This window comes from Phocoena sinus, chromosome 19, assembly GCF_008692025.1.
Source record: "Phocoena sinus isolate mPhoSin1 chromosome 19, mPhoSin1.pri, whole genome shotgun sequence".
NCBI classification, from domain to species: Eukaryota; Metazoa; Chordata; class Mammalia; order Artiodactyla; family Phocoenidae; genus Phocoena; species Phocoena sinus.
In genome coordinates, this window is record NC_045781.1 from 46,266,633 (window position 1) to 46,281,364 (window position 14,732).

Genomic DNA, 14,732 nt, shown 5'->3' on the forward strand with positions numbered 1-14,732 from the left:
GCCATGGGAGGCTCTCCCCGTGTTCCAGACACGTCATTGTACAGAATGTTTTTGGAACTCCTCTTTTGGAGTTAGCCTTGGAGCCAGTGGGATGTTCTTCTGTACTACTTCAGTCATAACAAATGTTGCTCATTCATGAAACTGGAAATAGAAAGAGCAGGTTTGGACGATACGATGATGAAATTTTTGTTAGACATGTTAGCCTACCTGTGGATTCCCAGATGTGGTGACTCACAGAACAGTTGGGTAAAGAGAATAGAAGTCCAGTGACTAAATTTCTGGATGGAAGCTAAGTATAGTAAAGGATCACTGGCTGCTTCTCTGTTTTTCTCTTCTACTGCTGTAAGCAAAAATACACACACAGCTCGTTTTCCACACAGACATGGGCTCATGTTACATAACATCTTACAGAAAGACCCGAATGAACTTTTTGGCCAACCCAATACTTGAGTGATGAGTCAAGTACCAGGTTCTTACTAAGTCAAGTGTAAGGCAGGATGTCAAGTCCAGTGACAGTGATAGGGACTTCAGGAGGAGGAATGGGGCTTTTCCCCCACAGCCATGCCCCCCATTGCATGGAGGGAAGGGATCTTATTTACCTGTTTTCAAATTCTCTTGTACACTTTGGGAACAGGTACAAATGGTTTTATGTACAACGTTTATTCTTAGTGATGGCAAAAACATATCTGGTTACCACAGATGCAGGACATTTCTCAGGCAGACACAGCAAGAGTAGTGAAAATGTCCGTTTATTCATTTACAAACTTAGTAACGTAAAATAAAATTGAAATCTGACTTGATAGAAATACAGTGCACAACGTTAATACCCCATTCGCAGAGGGCAGAAATGCTCTGTCACCCTGTGTGCCTGTCATCACCAGGGCTCGTGAGAAACATCCCATTTACTAAAGTGCCTCGCACGTCTTCAGGACCACATGCTGATGCTACACATGGGATAGAAAAGGGCTGAGTTGAACTGCACGTTTACAAATGCGAAGAACGAGTTGTAGTCTTTACAGTAATTACAATGGCATTTTCTTACATCCCAAGAGTTGACCAGAGAGTAAAGTGTTAGCTGTGCTGCTGGAAGACCCTTCACTGAAACGAGCTGCAGAAGCTTTCGACCCTACACCCATCTGTTGAAGGTACTTTTTTTCGTCTCCACCCACCATGTGACACTCTGGAGTGTAAGGCACGAGAACCTGGCTTGGAGGAAAGAAGTGCCCCAAGCTCCAGTTCTTGGTGTGCAAAGGAAATCCTGGCATAGATCCATAGAAACAGATGCTAAAAGTATCCATATCCTCTCCACTTCTTACAATTTCTGTCCTTGAGAGACAGAAAAATGAGAAGGCAGAAAGTCTGCAAAGGATGAAAATAGGTGTATCTAAATATCATGAGAAAAATGGCCCATGAAGAAATGTGTAATTCCCCAAGGGTTCTGCTCAGAGAAGTCACGAATCATACACAAGGAACTCTGGTGTTTAATGGATAAAAGAGAAGGCAAAGACGTACAAAAATACTCAGTCCTCTTGAAAAATAGTGTATTTGTCATGGTAAGGGACTGCATATGCCAGCCCCATGATGACAATGAAGGAGCCTTATAACTAACGGAGCACCTTAAAGTGGAGGGTAGTGGCGGTGGGTGTGGGGAGCGGCTCTGATACGTGGCTCCCTAGCTCCCTCACGACTCACTGCAGGATGTGGCTACTGCCTGTTATTTCATCTGCCGTCTCTTCCACTCAACTGTGCTGCTCCTGAGTCCATGTGCCTGCACATGACATGTGCCAGATGAAAATTCCTTACTCGTGAGAAACTTCTCTACCTCCTGTTGATAAAATGCTGTGCTTATATCAAAGTTTGTGAGGGATGGGGGGGTGTGTACAGAAAGAAAATGAACACAGTAGGTTATACTTCAGGATTGAGCACTGTTGACCAAATCTCTATCTTAGATACTAAAGATACTTAGATCCTTGCTGCCTACACTGGCCAAGAGGCAACAAAGATATAAAAAGGAACTTGTAATGCCTGAAAGCCAGCCAATGCAGTTGTTTTAGAGGCAGAAATAAAGGCGGAGGGGTCATATCCCTCCAGTGAAGCAAAATCACTTTAGGAAGCTCCTATCATTCCTGCCACATACATGGTGGCAGTGGGGAGGGGTTAATGTCGCAAATGCATGCAAAGGCAGGATAAAGGAGAAAGCGGAAGAGTTATTTTTCACGTTGAGTTACTTTCTTGGAAACAACAGCCTAGGAAAGAAGAGATACAGCTAAAACTCTTGGTCTGTACAAGGAGGTAGAATCCAGGGACAGCACACCTCCTGATGAGAATCAAACAAGTGACTTGGTGCAGAAATGGGAACTTTGGGGCCAAAGTGAGACTGGGGTTAATCACTGGGCTAAATGACATCTCTTGCATTTGGGGGTACAGGGACTTCTCAGAAAAAAGCACGAGAATGTAGTGGGAACTGTTCAGTTTTCTCTCCTGGAGCTTGTCCTGCCCATGCAGTGCTACGTGACCAAAACACAAGTTAAAGGACATCACACTGTGCTATCCAAGCAGGTAGGTCTTGTCTGTCCTGTCTGTCCCTTTTTGCTCTAAAAACTTTCTGAATTAGAGCTTTTATCACAGACAAGAAATCTTCAATGTCAGTCACATGACCATGGGATTTACATGTGGCACAAGTAGGTAGGGGCTTATCTCAAGAGAGGAGAAGGCTCACAGGAGACTTGCAACCTTGATTCTCCATCTATCTGTTTGAAGCCAACACACTTTGTGTTTCTAGGTTCAAAATGATTCTTCAATTGCATATGCTGAGAAGATTGTGGAGCCTCTCTCCCAAGACAGCACAAGTGGTGATAACATCATTTCAGAGAGAAGAATAAAGTACCAACCACCTAAAACGAGTCCAGCTACTCCTTGAACAATCCCTCCAACCTCCAGGGAGAGGTGAGTTGTCACAGAAAGCAAACACATGCGGTCCCAGTGCCCATCGCGGATGACACAGAAATGAAGATGTTTTGATTGTCAACTATGCTTGAGGCAGGAAAGAGTCACCCCCTTCCCTTTAGGACCAAATGGAGAAACCTACCAGATTCATATTGCTATATTTGAATGAACCAAAGGAGACTTGAAAGATGAATTGTAAAGTGCTGGAAGATAAATAGTAAGTTTCAGGGTACTCAATAACAAGTGATTTCCCCCCAGAATCTTAACATCTTGTCAGTCTTAGAAGTGTGACCCCTATTTATGGACAAGATGTGATTTATGCATAAATCTAGATTTTCTTTTGGATTCAATCCCAAATAACTTTCCATTTATAAAGACGACTTTGCAGTGGTGTGCATGGGATACCTTTAGTTCTACATCTGTTTCCATCTTCTTGGGTCAGTCGGCTCCCTGCTGGTAACACCTGCATTGTCCAGTGCCAGTTTCCTGCTCTCCCAAGTTTCACAGCTGCTGTTCACTGCTCTCCAGCTGGGCAGCACCTCTCCTCTTTGCCTAGAAGCAGCATCTCTCAGCTAGTTAAATTCACGTTTGCACCAAAATACCAAGGCCCCCCGACAGATTCTAATCACATACTCCCTCATTAAATCAATGAAGACCTCATAAGAAGGTGGACACTAAAGTCAGTGATCAAGTGGGTAAACAGAAATCCCAGAGAAATGCCAGAACAGGCAGACACCTGAGAATTGTAAGCTGCTCTAATAAAATGAAAGGGTTGTCTCTAATATACTTACAGACCTATCAGAACTAATGCATCCAAGATACCAAGATAACAAAGGCTATGGTTAATTAAAATCTCTAGCAGCCATTTGTTTGCAAGGGGAAATTAAGTGTGGGGATGGATACCACAGTCTGTGCGATCCAAGTTCCACCCTTACAAAATAGAGACACTGCTTAGAAGTGCACAGGGCGCTCTTACCCCAAGTTACCTTCTATTCCAGAAAATGTGGAGAGATGTCTGGAAAGAGAAGACGGAAAGCAGACCTTGGGCTCAGGTAACATACGCTCTCCACACTGGGAACTCTCAAGGGACCCAAGTGGTCATCTCTGTGTGGATCTGTGTCTTTTGTGCGGGGGAAGCAACCCTGGGTCCCAGTAGCTCTCTTCAACTCAGTGTGGCCACAAGGTTTAGTTACTCAGCCAGGATGCTTGTCCTGCCTCCCCCGTCCTAAGGGAGAGAGCATGCACTGAGCCAGTGGGCCTCCTGTGGAAGGGACACATGAGGCTGAACTGAAAGTCACATGCGCTTGGAGAAGAGGAACATCAAGGTGGGGTGACTGAACTGTGAGTAGCTGAAAGAAAAGCAGCACTGTTTCATACAAAACTCAGCATCGCTGGAGCTTAGTTTGAGGTCACACCCTTTCAGCTAGGAAAAGCAACACTAAAGGCAACATGGGCTTTCCCTTTCAAACACTCTGGCTTATTTGTTTAGTCCGTTAAATAAACCACAACCCTCCTCATAATAGAGATTAGCAAGAGATGAAGAAAATTATAGGCAGGTGGCCCTAGCCCAACAGTCTGATAACTGGGTCAGCAGGGAGGCCCAGGATGGTTAACTAATCTGTGCTAAACCCCAGGTAACGCCCACATGATGCCTCTCATCAGCAAGGTAGATGGTCATCCTCCTGCTAGAGGTATCAGGGTGCCGACCCACAGCACAAAGGGATGGGAGAAGGACCTGCCTGGCTAAAAGGCGTAAGCTATTCCACACGGCTGTATCACACAGACAGCAGCTAGCCAGAATTCACAGGTTACTCGAGAAAACTTAGCCCCACAGACAGGGACTCTTACCCTGAGGCCTGCACACCACAAGCCTCCCTTGCTTCAAGACCCAGCATTAAGTGAGGCTGTCACTGTAACCCACTTCCACAAGTGGAGTCTGCTTCTGTCCTGCCTTCCTGTCCCCACAGGAACCTGAGATGGGGGAGGGATGACCAGCCCAGAGTGAGTATCAGGAGATGGGAAACTGCAGAAGGAGGGAGGAGAAGATGGAGGGACAAGAGAGGGTGCAAAGGAAAAGTTTTAACGCTTAAAATTAAGGAGATAAGACAAGGAAGATAAAGAGGTGAGAGGCAAAGGTTAAATCAAGAAGAGGGATGGGATCAGGAAGAGGAGCTCCTAAGATGACTAGAAGGTGGGGGGACTGCCTGGCATTACTTCCCGTGCAAGTCACTGAGCTCCACGTCATCCTTTCGGCGCTTATGAGTGAAGAGGGAGGTGACCGGGTAGAGCTTGGCCTTGGCCTGGAACCGGTGTCCTGCAATGTCAATCTCATATTCTCCCCGGTTGATGAAATCTGCTGTCACCACCTGCTCTTCTCCGGTGTCCTCGGAAAAATTGTGCACAAAGCCCAGGCACACGTGGCGCTCTAGGGTGTAACCATACGCGCTGCTGGTGGTCTTGCCCACGTACTGCCCGTTTCGGTAAATGGGCTCCCCCCACCAAGGCCAGAGGTCCAGGTCTGTGTCGTGGTCGTCCAGGATGAACATAGTGAGGCGTTTGTACACCCCGTTCTGCTTCTGCTGCAGCAGGGCATCTCGCCCAATGAAATCCATCCCCTAGGAAAGAGCACAGAGACAGCATCACCGCTCGGGACCCGGTGTCGCTGCAGTGGGCTGCCCACTCCCCGCTAGCTCTGGGGAACGTGTGCTTCCCCCATGCGGAAAACTGCATTCACAGTATGAAAGACACCTGCAGAGAATTCTTGTAACAACACAGGTACGCATCACTCTCTTTTCTTTCTATTTTATAAACACATTTCAATCACAAGACCACACAGAACAAAAATAGGAAGAAAAATCAACACTTGAAAATGCTTGCTAGAATTATTTTAGAAAAACAATGTTTTTATATAATCTCAACCAGCAGTCCATGCATATATATCCGTATTCTATGCATAAATATTTACATATGCATATGTCCAAAAAAGAGCAGGATAAAATAAACTCTTAACAATGCGTGTCACTGAAAAAATATTCTTTATGTTTTTCCCTATTTTCCAAATCGAGTATTCTTTACTTTTATATCAGAGAAAAATAGTTACCTAATTGCTCAAAAAGAACATCAGAGATCTACTATACTGATAGGGAATGACTGCTAAGATATTTTAAGTGAAAAAGGCAGGGTGCAATACCAAGTATACAGTATCCAACCACCAAGGTTAAGAACGTGGTAAGGGGAAATTACTCATCTGTTTTGCACTGCATGGAAGCTATCTACAAGGAGAGGCAGAACCCTGCTGCTTCTGGTCAAGCTGGCAGTGGGACTGGGTGGGCTCAGAGGTGGGAAAGAGCCTTTTCATCCTCTTGAATGGTGATTACGAAAAAATTAGGCAGTTGAATGTTGTACATGGGGCATATTAATGAATTACCACAATCAACTCAGAAAAACTGCCCAGAAAGCACTCAGCTCTCCCTGTCCTCACGCAGGCTCCCTGCTCAGGAGGCTGAGGGCAGAGTGGGGTGTGCACAGGTACAATACCTTGTCTAACTTCACCCGAGACTCTCGTCCGCATTCCAGGGGTGTGGTGAGGGTGTTTAAATCCTGACCCCAGAAGGCAAAAAACTTTTCAATTCGGAGACTACGAAGAGCATAATACCCAGCATTCCGGATTCCGTATTTCTGTCCAACACTCATCACTTCGTTGTATACGTGCAGGGCGTACTAGAGGGAGAGACAAAAGGTCAGTAACCAGCAGACCTTCAGAATTAAACATGGAATCTGTCTGGCAGTGCCTGACGGCTGACACTGTTACCTGGACAAGGGAGAAGGTTGTCTACAATCCTCAGGAACCAAAGTGCTGCAGCCCAGGCTTAAGCTCCACGAAAGCAGCACCTTTATCTTTTTACTTCTCTAAAATGTCTAGGATCTCAGTATATATATATAGCACTTATTAAATAATAACTCACAGAAGCTCTCTTACCACTCAGTAAACGACCAGTCTCGTAACTGCCTCTCCAACAGCCATGCATCCTCCACTGGCTTTGGCTTTGTTTTTTTGCGCCAGTTCCCTGAACTTGGTCCTTCCCTTATGCAATGGCCTATGCTGTGAAACTGGTGTTACACATAACTCTAGACATGCACGCACAACTCTGATTTGTCACACGGATTATGGCATATCTTAAGAGACCTAGAGTGAGTCACAGAGGACCCCAAAAATCAGAGCTCTCCTACCTGTGTCCCACAATATCCAGTCTCTCATGTTGTTTTGTTCTTGGTTCCAGACACGTTTAAGTATCACATAACTTAAATGAACAAAAAGCAAATACTCAAATACTCTGTTAAGTCTAAAGCCCAACAACAAACGACACTGTTTACTTTAAAAACTGTAAAAGTAAAACAGAAAACAAGACAGAGGAATGAGGAAGACAGATACTGTATAATCTCACTTATATGTGGGACCTTAAAAAAACAACTATTAAACAACAAAACCAAAATAGCACCTAAACTCATAGACCAAGAGATCAATTTGTGGTTACAGGTGGGGATTGGAGGAAGGTGGTCAAAAGGTACAAACTTCCAGTTATAAGGTAAGTACTAGGGATATATAATGCACAACATGATGACTAGGTGACACTGCTGTGTGATAACATGAAAATTACGAGTAAATCCTGAGAGTTCTTCTCATCACAAGGAAAAAAAAATTTTTTTCTTTGTATTGTGTCTATATGAGATGATGGATGCTAGTAACTAAACACTGGTAATCACTTCACAGTCTATGTAAGTCAATCCATTATCCCGTCCACCTTAATCTTATACAATGATGTATGTAAATTATATCTCAATAAAACGGGGGGGAAAAGTCAAAAACAAAAATCTGCTTCATTGGTATCGCAATTCTTTATCCTGGCAATGTATGTTGCTCTATAAACTGCACTACTGCAGCCGAATAGGCATTGACTAAGCAGACTGCTGTGATCAAGGCAACTTTAGATGTGGAAAAGGGAGTCTGAGCTATTGGGTACAACACAGCCTGTGGTATGTGTGTAAGTGAAACACTGCAAATAGCAAAGGCGGGTGGAGGAGACCATTGGAGACTGGCTGGGAAACGAGAGTAAGAATGAGCTGTATCTCGGGCGGGTTCAGTGTCTCAAGCTGAATGCTCTGTACTTGAATTAAGAAGACAAAGGTTTAAAGCAGGTGAGTAGTCTTGGGCTAGAGAAGAGCAAAGCGAAAAGTGGGTCCCCACTACTTACTCATTTTCTCACTAGATGCCAGGGATTGAGTGTGAACAAACCAATCTGCTATCTGCCACCATGCTTTGGAAGGCAGCTCCTCAGAGACAAGTATAAGCTTCTTGAGGACAAAAGCCAGCTTGAAAAGAACCCAAGCAGTGCACAAATTACCTCTTGGACTCACAGAAAACCATAAAAATGGGACCAGCCCAGGAAAATTGGGTAGAAAACAGGGCTTCTCCCTCCTGATGGGCTTGGCTGATTAATGACCCAGGAGCAGGTGGTAACACCTGAATGACCATATGGCACTTCAGTACAGGCAAAACATATCAGCTACATGCATATTAACTCTTCTCAAATCGTGAATAATCCCTTCACCTTAATATTGTTATAATACTTTTGAGTGTGGAAAAGCAGATAAAATTTCATGGGCTGGTAAATCCGTGCTTCATTTAATAATTAAAAGGAAACCTAACACCATGAGTAGTATGACTATGTCAAGAACATGACGAGGCTGAAGATCACTGCTACTTGTCACAACTGGACAAGGGAAAGAAAATGCAGGAATAAAAATTGTTAAGAAACAAAAACTTATTGTTTGTGTGTATGGTAAGACTGAACCCTGGAAATTCCAGAAATCAACTAAAATACAGCTATAAACAGTAAGATAGTTTAGGAGGGAAACAGGTTAAAGCATTAATATACAGGGAAAAAAGCTTTCATAAATCAGAAGACACCAGAATAAAGACACCCTTCCCATTCACAACAGCAACACCACCAAAATATTCATATAAATTTAAGAAATGTATACCATCTACATGAAGAAAACTTCAAAATACCTCTGAAGGTCACCAAAAAAAAAAAACCCCACATAAAGAAAGGTATATTTTGATTGTAAGATTCAACACATATAAGAATGTCAATTCTTCCTAATTTACAAACGTAACAATCCAACAACTCAGGGTGTTTCTGTTTTAACTAGATGATTATAAAAGTTTATAAGGAGATCAGCTCGGTGCTTTGTGACCACCTAGACGGGTGGGACAGGGAGGGTGGGAGAGAGGGAGGAAGACGCAAGAGGGAGGAGATACGGGAACATATGTATATGTATAACTGATTCGCTTTGTTATAAAGCAGAAACTAACACACCATTGTAAAGCAATTATACTCCAATAAAGATGTAAAAAAAAAAGATTATAAGGGAAAATAAGGAAACAGGAATTCGTCTTTTCCAGTTTTCCAAGCTATGAGGGAGGATAAGCATTACCAAGTATTAAAATATACAATAAAGACTCAGTAATTAAAACAATGTGATACTGGATATACAAATAGAATAAAAGTCCAGAAATAAATCTAAATATATATAGAAACTTAGTATGTGGTAAAGGTAGAATCTCACATCAACTGGTCATCCACGTTAGAAAAAATAGTTTGATCCATAGCTCATAAAGTACCAAGAGACAGTGCAAAAGGTTGGAGCATTTAAATATGAAAAAACAAAACACACAAACCCATAAATAGCAACAACACAAACTATAAAAGCATCAGAAGTGGAAAAAATTTTTAACTCTGGAGTGGAGAAGCCCCTTCTACGTATTACACTCTAGAAGCCACAAAAGATTCATCAATTCACCTGCAAAAAAAATTTTTTGCAACGTATGAAACATTTCCATAATAAAAAGTAAAATTTAGAAAACCCTTCTGGGACTTCCCTGGTGGCAGAGTGGTTAAGAATTCACCTGCCAGGGGACATGGGTTCCATCCCTGGTCCGGGAAGATCCCACATGCCACAGAGCAACTAAGACCGTGTGCCACAACTACTGAGCCTATGCTGTAGAGCCCGCGAGCCACAACTACTGAGCCCACATGCCACAATTACTGAAGCCTACGTGCCTAGAGCCCGTGCTTCACAAGAGAAGCCACCACAATGAGAAGCCCGCGCACCGCAATGAAGAGTAGCCCCCGCTCACCACAAATAGAGAAAGCCTGTGCCCAGCAACACCCAACACAGCCAAAAAATACATATATTAAAAAAACCCTTCTATGTGGCAAAAAAAAAACCAAATCAAGACAAATGATAAACCGGAAAAAAAATTTACAACTTAATAGTAAGGACTGGCTGGCTGATTCAGAGAATGCCTAGAAATTGGGGGAAAAGACCAATAATTCAATACAAAAATGGACAAAAGATACTGCCAGGACATTCATTCATGCAGCATTTATTAAGCGTTTACTATGTGCCAAGTGTTTCTCTAACTGCTGGGGATATAGAAGTTAAACAAATATCCCTGCCTTTAGCAAACCTACATTTAAACGGGTAATGTGATGAACGAGATAAAGAAAATATATATTCTATGAGACAGTGGTAAGCACTCTTGAGAAAAATAAAACAGGGAAGGAGGCTAGGGAGGAGGGGGCCAGAGACTGCAACTTTAAATGGTCTCTTCAAGAAGGTGAGGTGGGACTTGCCTGGTGGCGCAGTGGTTAAGAATCCGCCTGCCAATGCAGGGGACATGGGTTCGAGCCCTGGTCCAGGAAGATCCCACGTGCTGTGGAGCAACTAAGGCCGTGCACCACAACTATTAAGCCTGCAGTCTAGAGCCCGTCACTCTAGAACCCGTGAGCCACAACTACTGAAGCCTGCACGCCTAGAGCCCGTGCTCTGCAACAAGAGAAGCCACCACAATGAGAAGCCTGCGCACCACAATGAGGAGTAGCCCCCGCTCGCCGAAACCAGAGAAAGCCCACGGGCAGCAATGAAGACCCAACGCAACCAAAAATAATAAACAAAAAAAAAAAAAAAAAAAAAATGGTGAGGTGTGGGGACCTCCCTGGTGGTCCAGTGGTTAAGACTCTGTGCTTCCACTGCAGGGGACGTGGGTTCAATCCCTGGTTGGGGAACTAGGTAGGATCCCGCAGGCCATGCGGCGTGGCCAAAAAGTTTTTTTTTTTTTTTTTAATTAAAAAGAAAAAAAGGTGAGGTGTGAATAAGACCTGAAGCATGTGTCGCTGTGAGCTTGGGAGGCTCTACAGGGGGGAGGGATATGCCAAAGAAAGGGGAAGGGCAAGTGGAAAGGCCCTGAGGCAGAAACATATCCAGCAAGGAGAGGCAAGAAGATAGGGTGAGATGAGGAGCAGCAGTGTGGAGGAAGGTCGGCAGAGCTGTGTGCGCCCTGCAGATGGGCTTTTACTCGGTGTGAGAGGGGTTTTGACAAGTAGCTTGATCTCTTGCCTGGAACTGCACCCATCAGCCCAAAGTCTGACAATTCTGTGTCCTGGTACAAGCAATAAAGAAAAAGACACTCTTGTACACTGCAGAAGTTTTTATAACAGCAAAGGACTAGAAACCCTATAAATGTCTATTAGTACCAGACTGGTTATATAAATTGTGATTCAACTATATAATGGCATACTATATCATTTTCATTACAAAATAAAGAAAAAAGAAAAAGGAAGCTCTTTCTCTTTAGGTACTGGCAGGGAAAAATCTCTAAATTGCTAAGTAAAAAAAATCAAGATGAAGAACAGCAGTAAGCCTCCATTTGTGTTTCTAAAAGAGAGGGTTATGAATATGTCTTTGAACTTGCTTCCATATGCACAAAAATCTCTGACATGATATAAACTAACAATATCACTGGTGGTGGCTGGTGGGAACTGGTCAGGTGGCACTGAATACTTTTTAGAGGTTTTTAGTTTTAGACCATGTAAAGATATTACCTACACAAAAAAAGTACATAACTTAGCTAAAAACGTTAAAATCTCTTTAACGCAGCCTACCTCAGTGACCAAGGCCCGGTCAGACATGGCGCTCTAACCCTGCCAGCACCCATCCTCTCGTGGCTCTCACCTCTATAGGAATGTAAAGCATGAATCCTGGCTCTCCCGTGTGAGTCATGCTCATCACCCGGATCCCATTTGCGTAGCCCACACTCATCTCCTGCGGAAACAAAGGGAGAAGGTCATCGTGGAAACTCGTTAGGGGAAGTGGGCCCCTCCATGTTTGTTAGAGGAATGAACGCCTGAGGCAACCCCTCTCATTAGCTCTGTACCCTGTGCTGGACCCTAATGGAGATACATGTGAATGAAAATTTCTTCCTCAAGACAGTCTGTTTCCAGGCATCGGGGTCATTAGGAACAGAGCACAGCCTTTCCAATGCTCTTCTCATGAACAGCCCCAGTTCAGGAGTGCCAGCCAAGCCAGTGGAGGGAAGTGGAGGCAAAGTCTTTGAAAAGCATGAAATACTTCTTTTTGCAAAGTCGTGCTAAAGATTTGTTTTAGTCAGAGACGCCGGGAGCAATGAAGACCAGGCAAATGTGTTCTCTGGCGGACCTGGCAGACAAGTCCTGGGTACCTGCCCCACAGAAGATGATGCCGGATGACCAAAGAACACCGTTCACCTGCTACCCTGGGGGAAGAGACTGGGCTTCTCATGTTCAGAACGTGTTTCCAGCAGCTCAGTTACCCAAAAGGGGCCCCTGACTCAATCACCGTTCCTGCAATGGGAAGTGGTAAGCCCCAGACGGCCCTAAAGCAGACTGTTTCCACGAGGAGCAGGCATAGCAGCACAGTACGCCGTAGGCGCACGCACGTGGTTACTTCTTCAAGGAGCAAAGAATGTACTGTGACGGGGTCTGCTGCCAGTTAACAGAGTTTCCTGTTGCTTTAACTGTGCCATGGAGAAAAAGAGCTGTAAAATCACTTAAGAGGTGGATCCTAACTTCGGTTTGAACTTCAAAGAGCATCCCATCAGTAACTGTCCCGAAGCTGCTTGTTACAGGCTGCCAAAACACGTCTGTCTGGACCTCTCTAATCAACCACTTCCCAGAGAGTGTGTTATCATTCCTTTTGTTCAGTTACAATTTGTTTCACTCAGCTCTAGTTGCCAAGTATAAGAAAGAAAATTTATAAGAAAGAAAGAAAATGAAGTAAGTTGTTTAGGGATTCACCTAAACCATTTCTTACCTGAAGGTGCCACATACACAGAAGTTACTTTGTGTATGGAAAAGAGGAAGCACTGCATGGAGAGAAGGGGCCTGACCTTGACTGGCATTTTTCGGCGTCCGCATCATAACACTCTAACTTAAAAATTTAGTCCACCTCTACAGAGTCAATACACACACAGAACCGACACTCACAGAGACGAGGTCTTCGAAGATATCAATGCTTATTAAACAAGAAGAACATGAAGACTGAGAAAGAAAGAAATGGATTTACTCAGTCATTCTGTTTGCTTAATGAAAGTCAGAACACGTTCTGTGGGTATTAACACCATAGTGAGAACATGTAATTGCCATCTCTGTAAAAGAAATATTCCCTGCTTATTTAAAAACTACAACTTTACTAGTACCCACCTTGCAAAACAGACTTGGGAAATGGTCTGGAGTCATAGGGGCATAGGACAACTCAGACAGCACATCCACAGCTCGAGGACCAATCAGATTGAGGGCTAAACGGAAAAGAACAAGAGATGTCTGGCCGCTCCAGGTGAATAGCTGAACCAATGGGAAAGGTCTGCTCTGGACTTGCTCACCTATGGCCAGGTGTGGGTGGCAAGACCATGAAAATGTCCATTTGCTTAGGCAATCCTAGGGTGGACCTTGATTCTGGCAAATACACTTCTCCTGACAGGGCTGCTTAATGCTGCTACTGACTCCTGGCATCTGACAGCCCGGCTAGTGTGTTGCCTCTTCCTGAACAAAGGAAGACAAAACTCCACAGCCTCCTTTCCAACTAGATTGGGATCATGAGGCCAGGGGATAGGAGCCCACTCCCAGGGCTGGCCAAACCACCCCCTGCACAATTCCTGTTCCCTGGGACTTCCCTGATAGTCCAGTGGCTAAGACTCCATGCTCCCAATGCAGGGGGCCCGGGTTCGATCCCTGGTCAGAGAACTAGATCCCAGATGCCGCAACCAAGAAGTCCACATGCCGCAACTAAAGATCCCATGTGCCGCAATGAAAATCCTGCATGCCTCAACTAAGACCCAGCACAGCCAAATAAATAAATAAATATTTAAAACCAAGACAAAACAAAAACAATTCCCATTCCCCTCCTCTTCCCAGTGTGGCTACATGATGGAAAAAGCCCCAAACCCAAATCAGTACCAGGAGAGCCCTGAGGAGAGCTGCCCACCCAGCCTGGATTCTGTCACATTTACGACAGCACCTAAGCTAATTACACATCAAATACCCTTAAATGGACTAGAAAATAGGCTTGCTTCAATAAGCTTCTATAGTTTTCGAATCTGGTAGCGAGAAAGTAATCATATTTGCTACCATGATGAACTGAGGATGAGGGCCTGGTGGAGGCGAGGGGCAGGGGTCCATTGAGGGTAGGGAGGGGTTAAAGCTGGAATCAGGTGGCAGAAGAGGAGGGGTTGCTCCCTGAGAAGACTGCTGAGGAAGAGATAATATGGAAATTAAGTTATCTATCCTTAAAAAGTATTTACTCATTAAAGAAAAAATAAAAACTAAGGGGAAATTTTGAAGAAAATAATACTTAGGTAATAAATATAAAAATACTTTAATAATGAGTCACTCATTCATTCAACAAAT

General features: G+C 44.0%; 1 protein-coding gene across 6 annotated transcripts in view; it reads right to left on the bottom strand.

The window, feature by feature from the left end:
- Nucleotides 1-733: 733 nt before the first annotated feature.
- The window catches only part of PDPR (pyruvate dehydrogenase phosphatase regulatory subunit), a 38,143-nt gene continuing 24,144 nt past the window's right edge, over nucleotides 734-14,732 (bottom strand). For 5 of the 6 annotated variants that reach the window (XM_032613411.1, XM_032613414.1, XM_032613413.1 and 2 more), the window contains 4 exons: nucleotides 13,530-13,624; nucleotides 12,025-12,114; nucleotides 6,484-6,666; nucleotides 734-5,561 (listed from right to left, as the gene is read on the bottom strand). In XM_032613411.1, the coding sequence (XP_032469302.1) occupies nucleotides 5,157-5,561; nucleotides 6,484-6,666; nucleotides 12,025-12,114; nucleotides 13,530-13,624 (773 nt within the window). In that variant the 3' untranslated portion in view covers nucleotides 734-5,156. The remainder of the gene's footprint in view (nucleotides 5,562-6,483; nucleotides 6,667-12,024; nucleotides 12,115-13,529; nucleotides 13,625-14,732) is intronic. The other variant, XR_004346954.1, reaches the window with a different exon arrangement.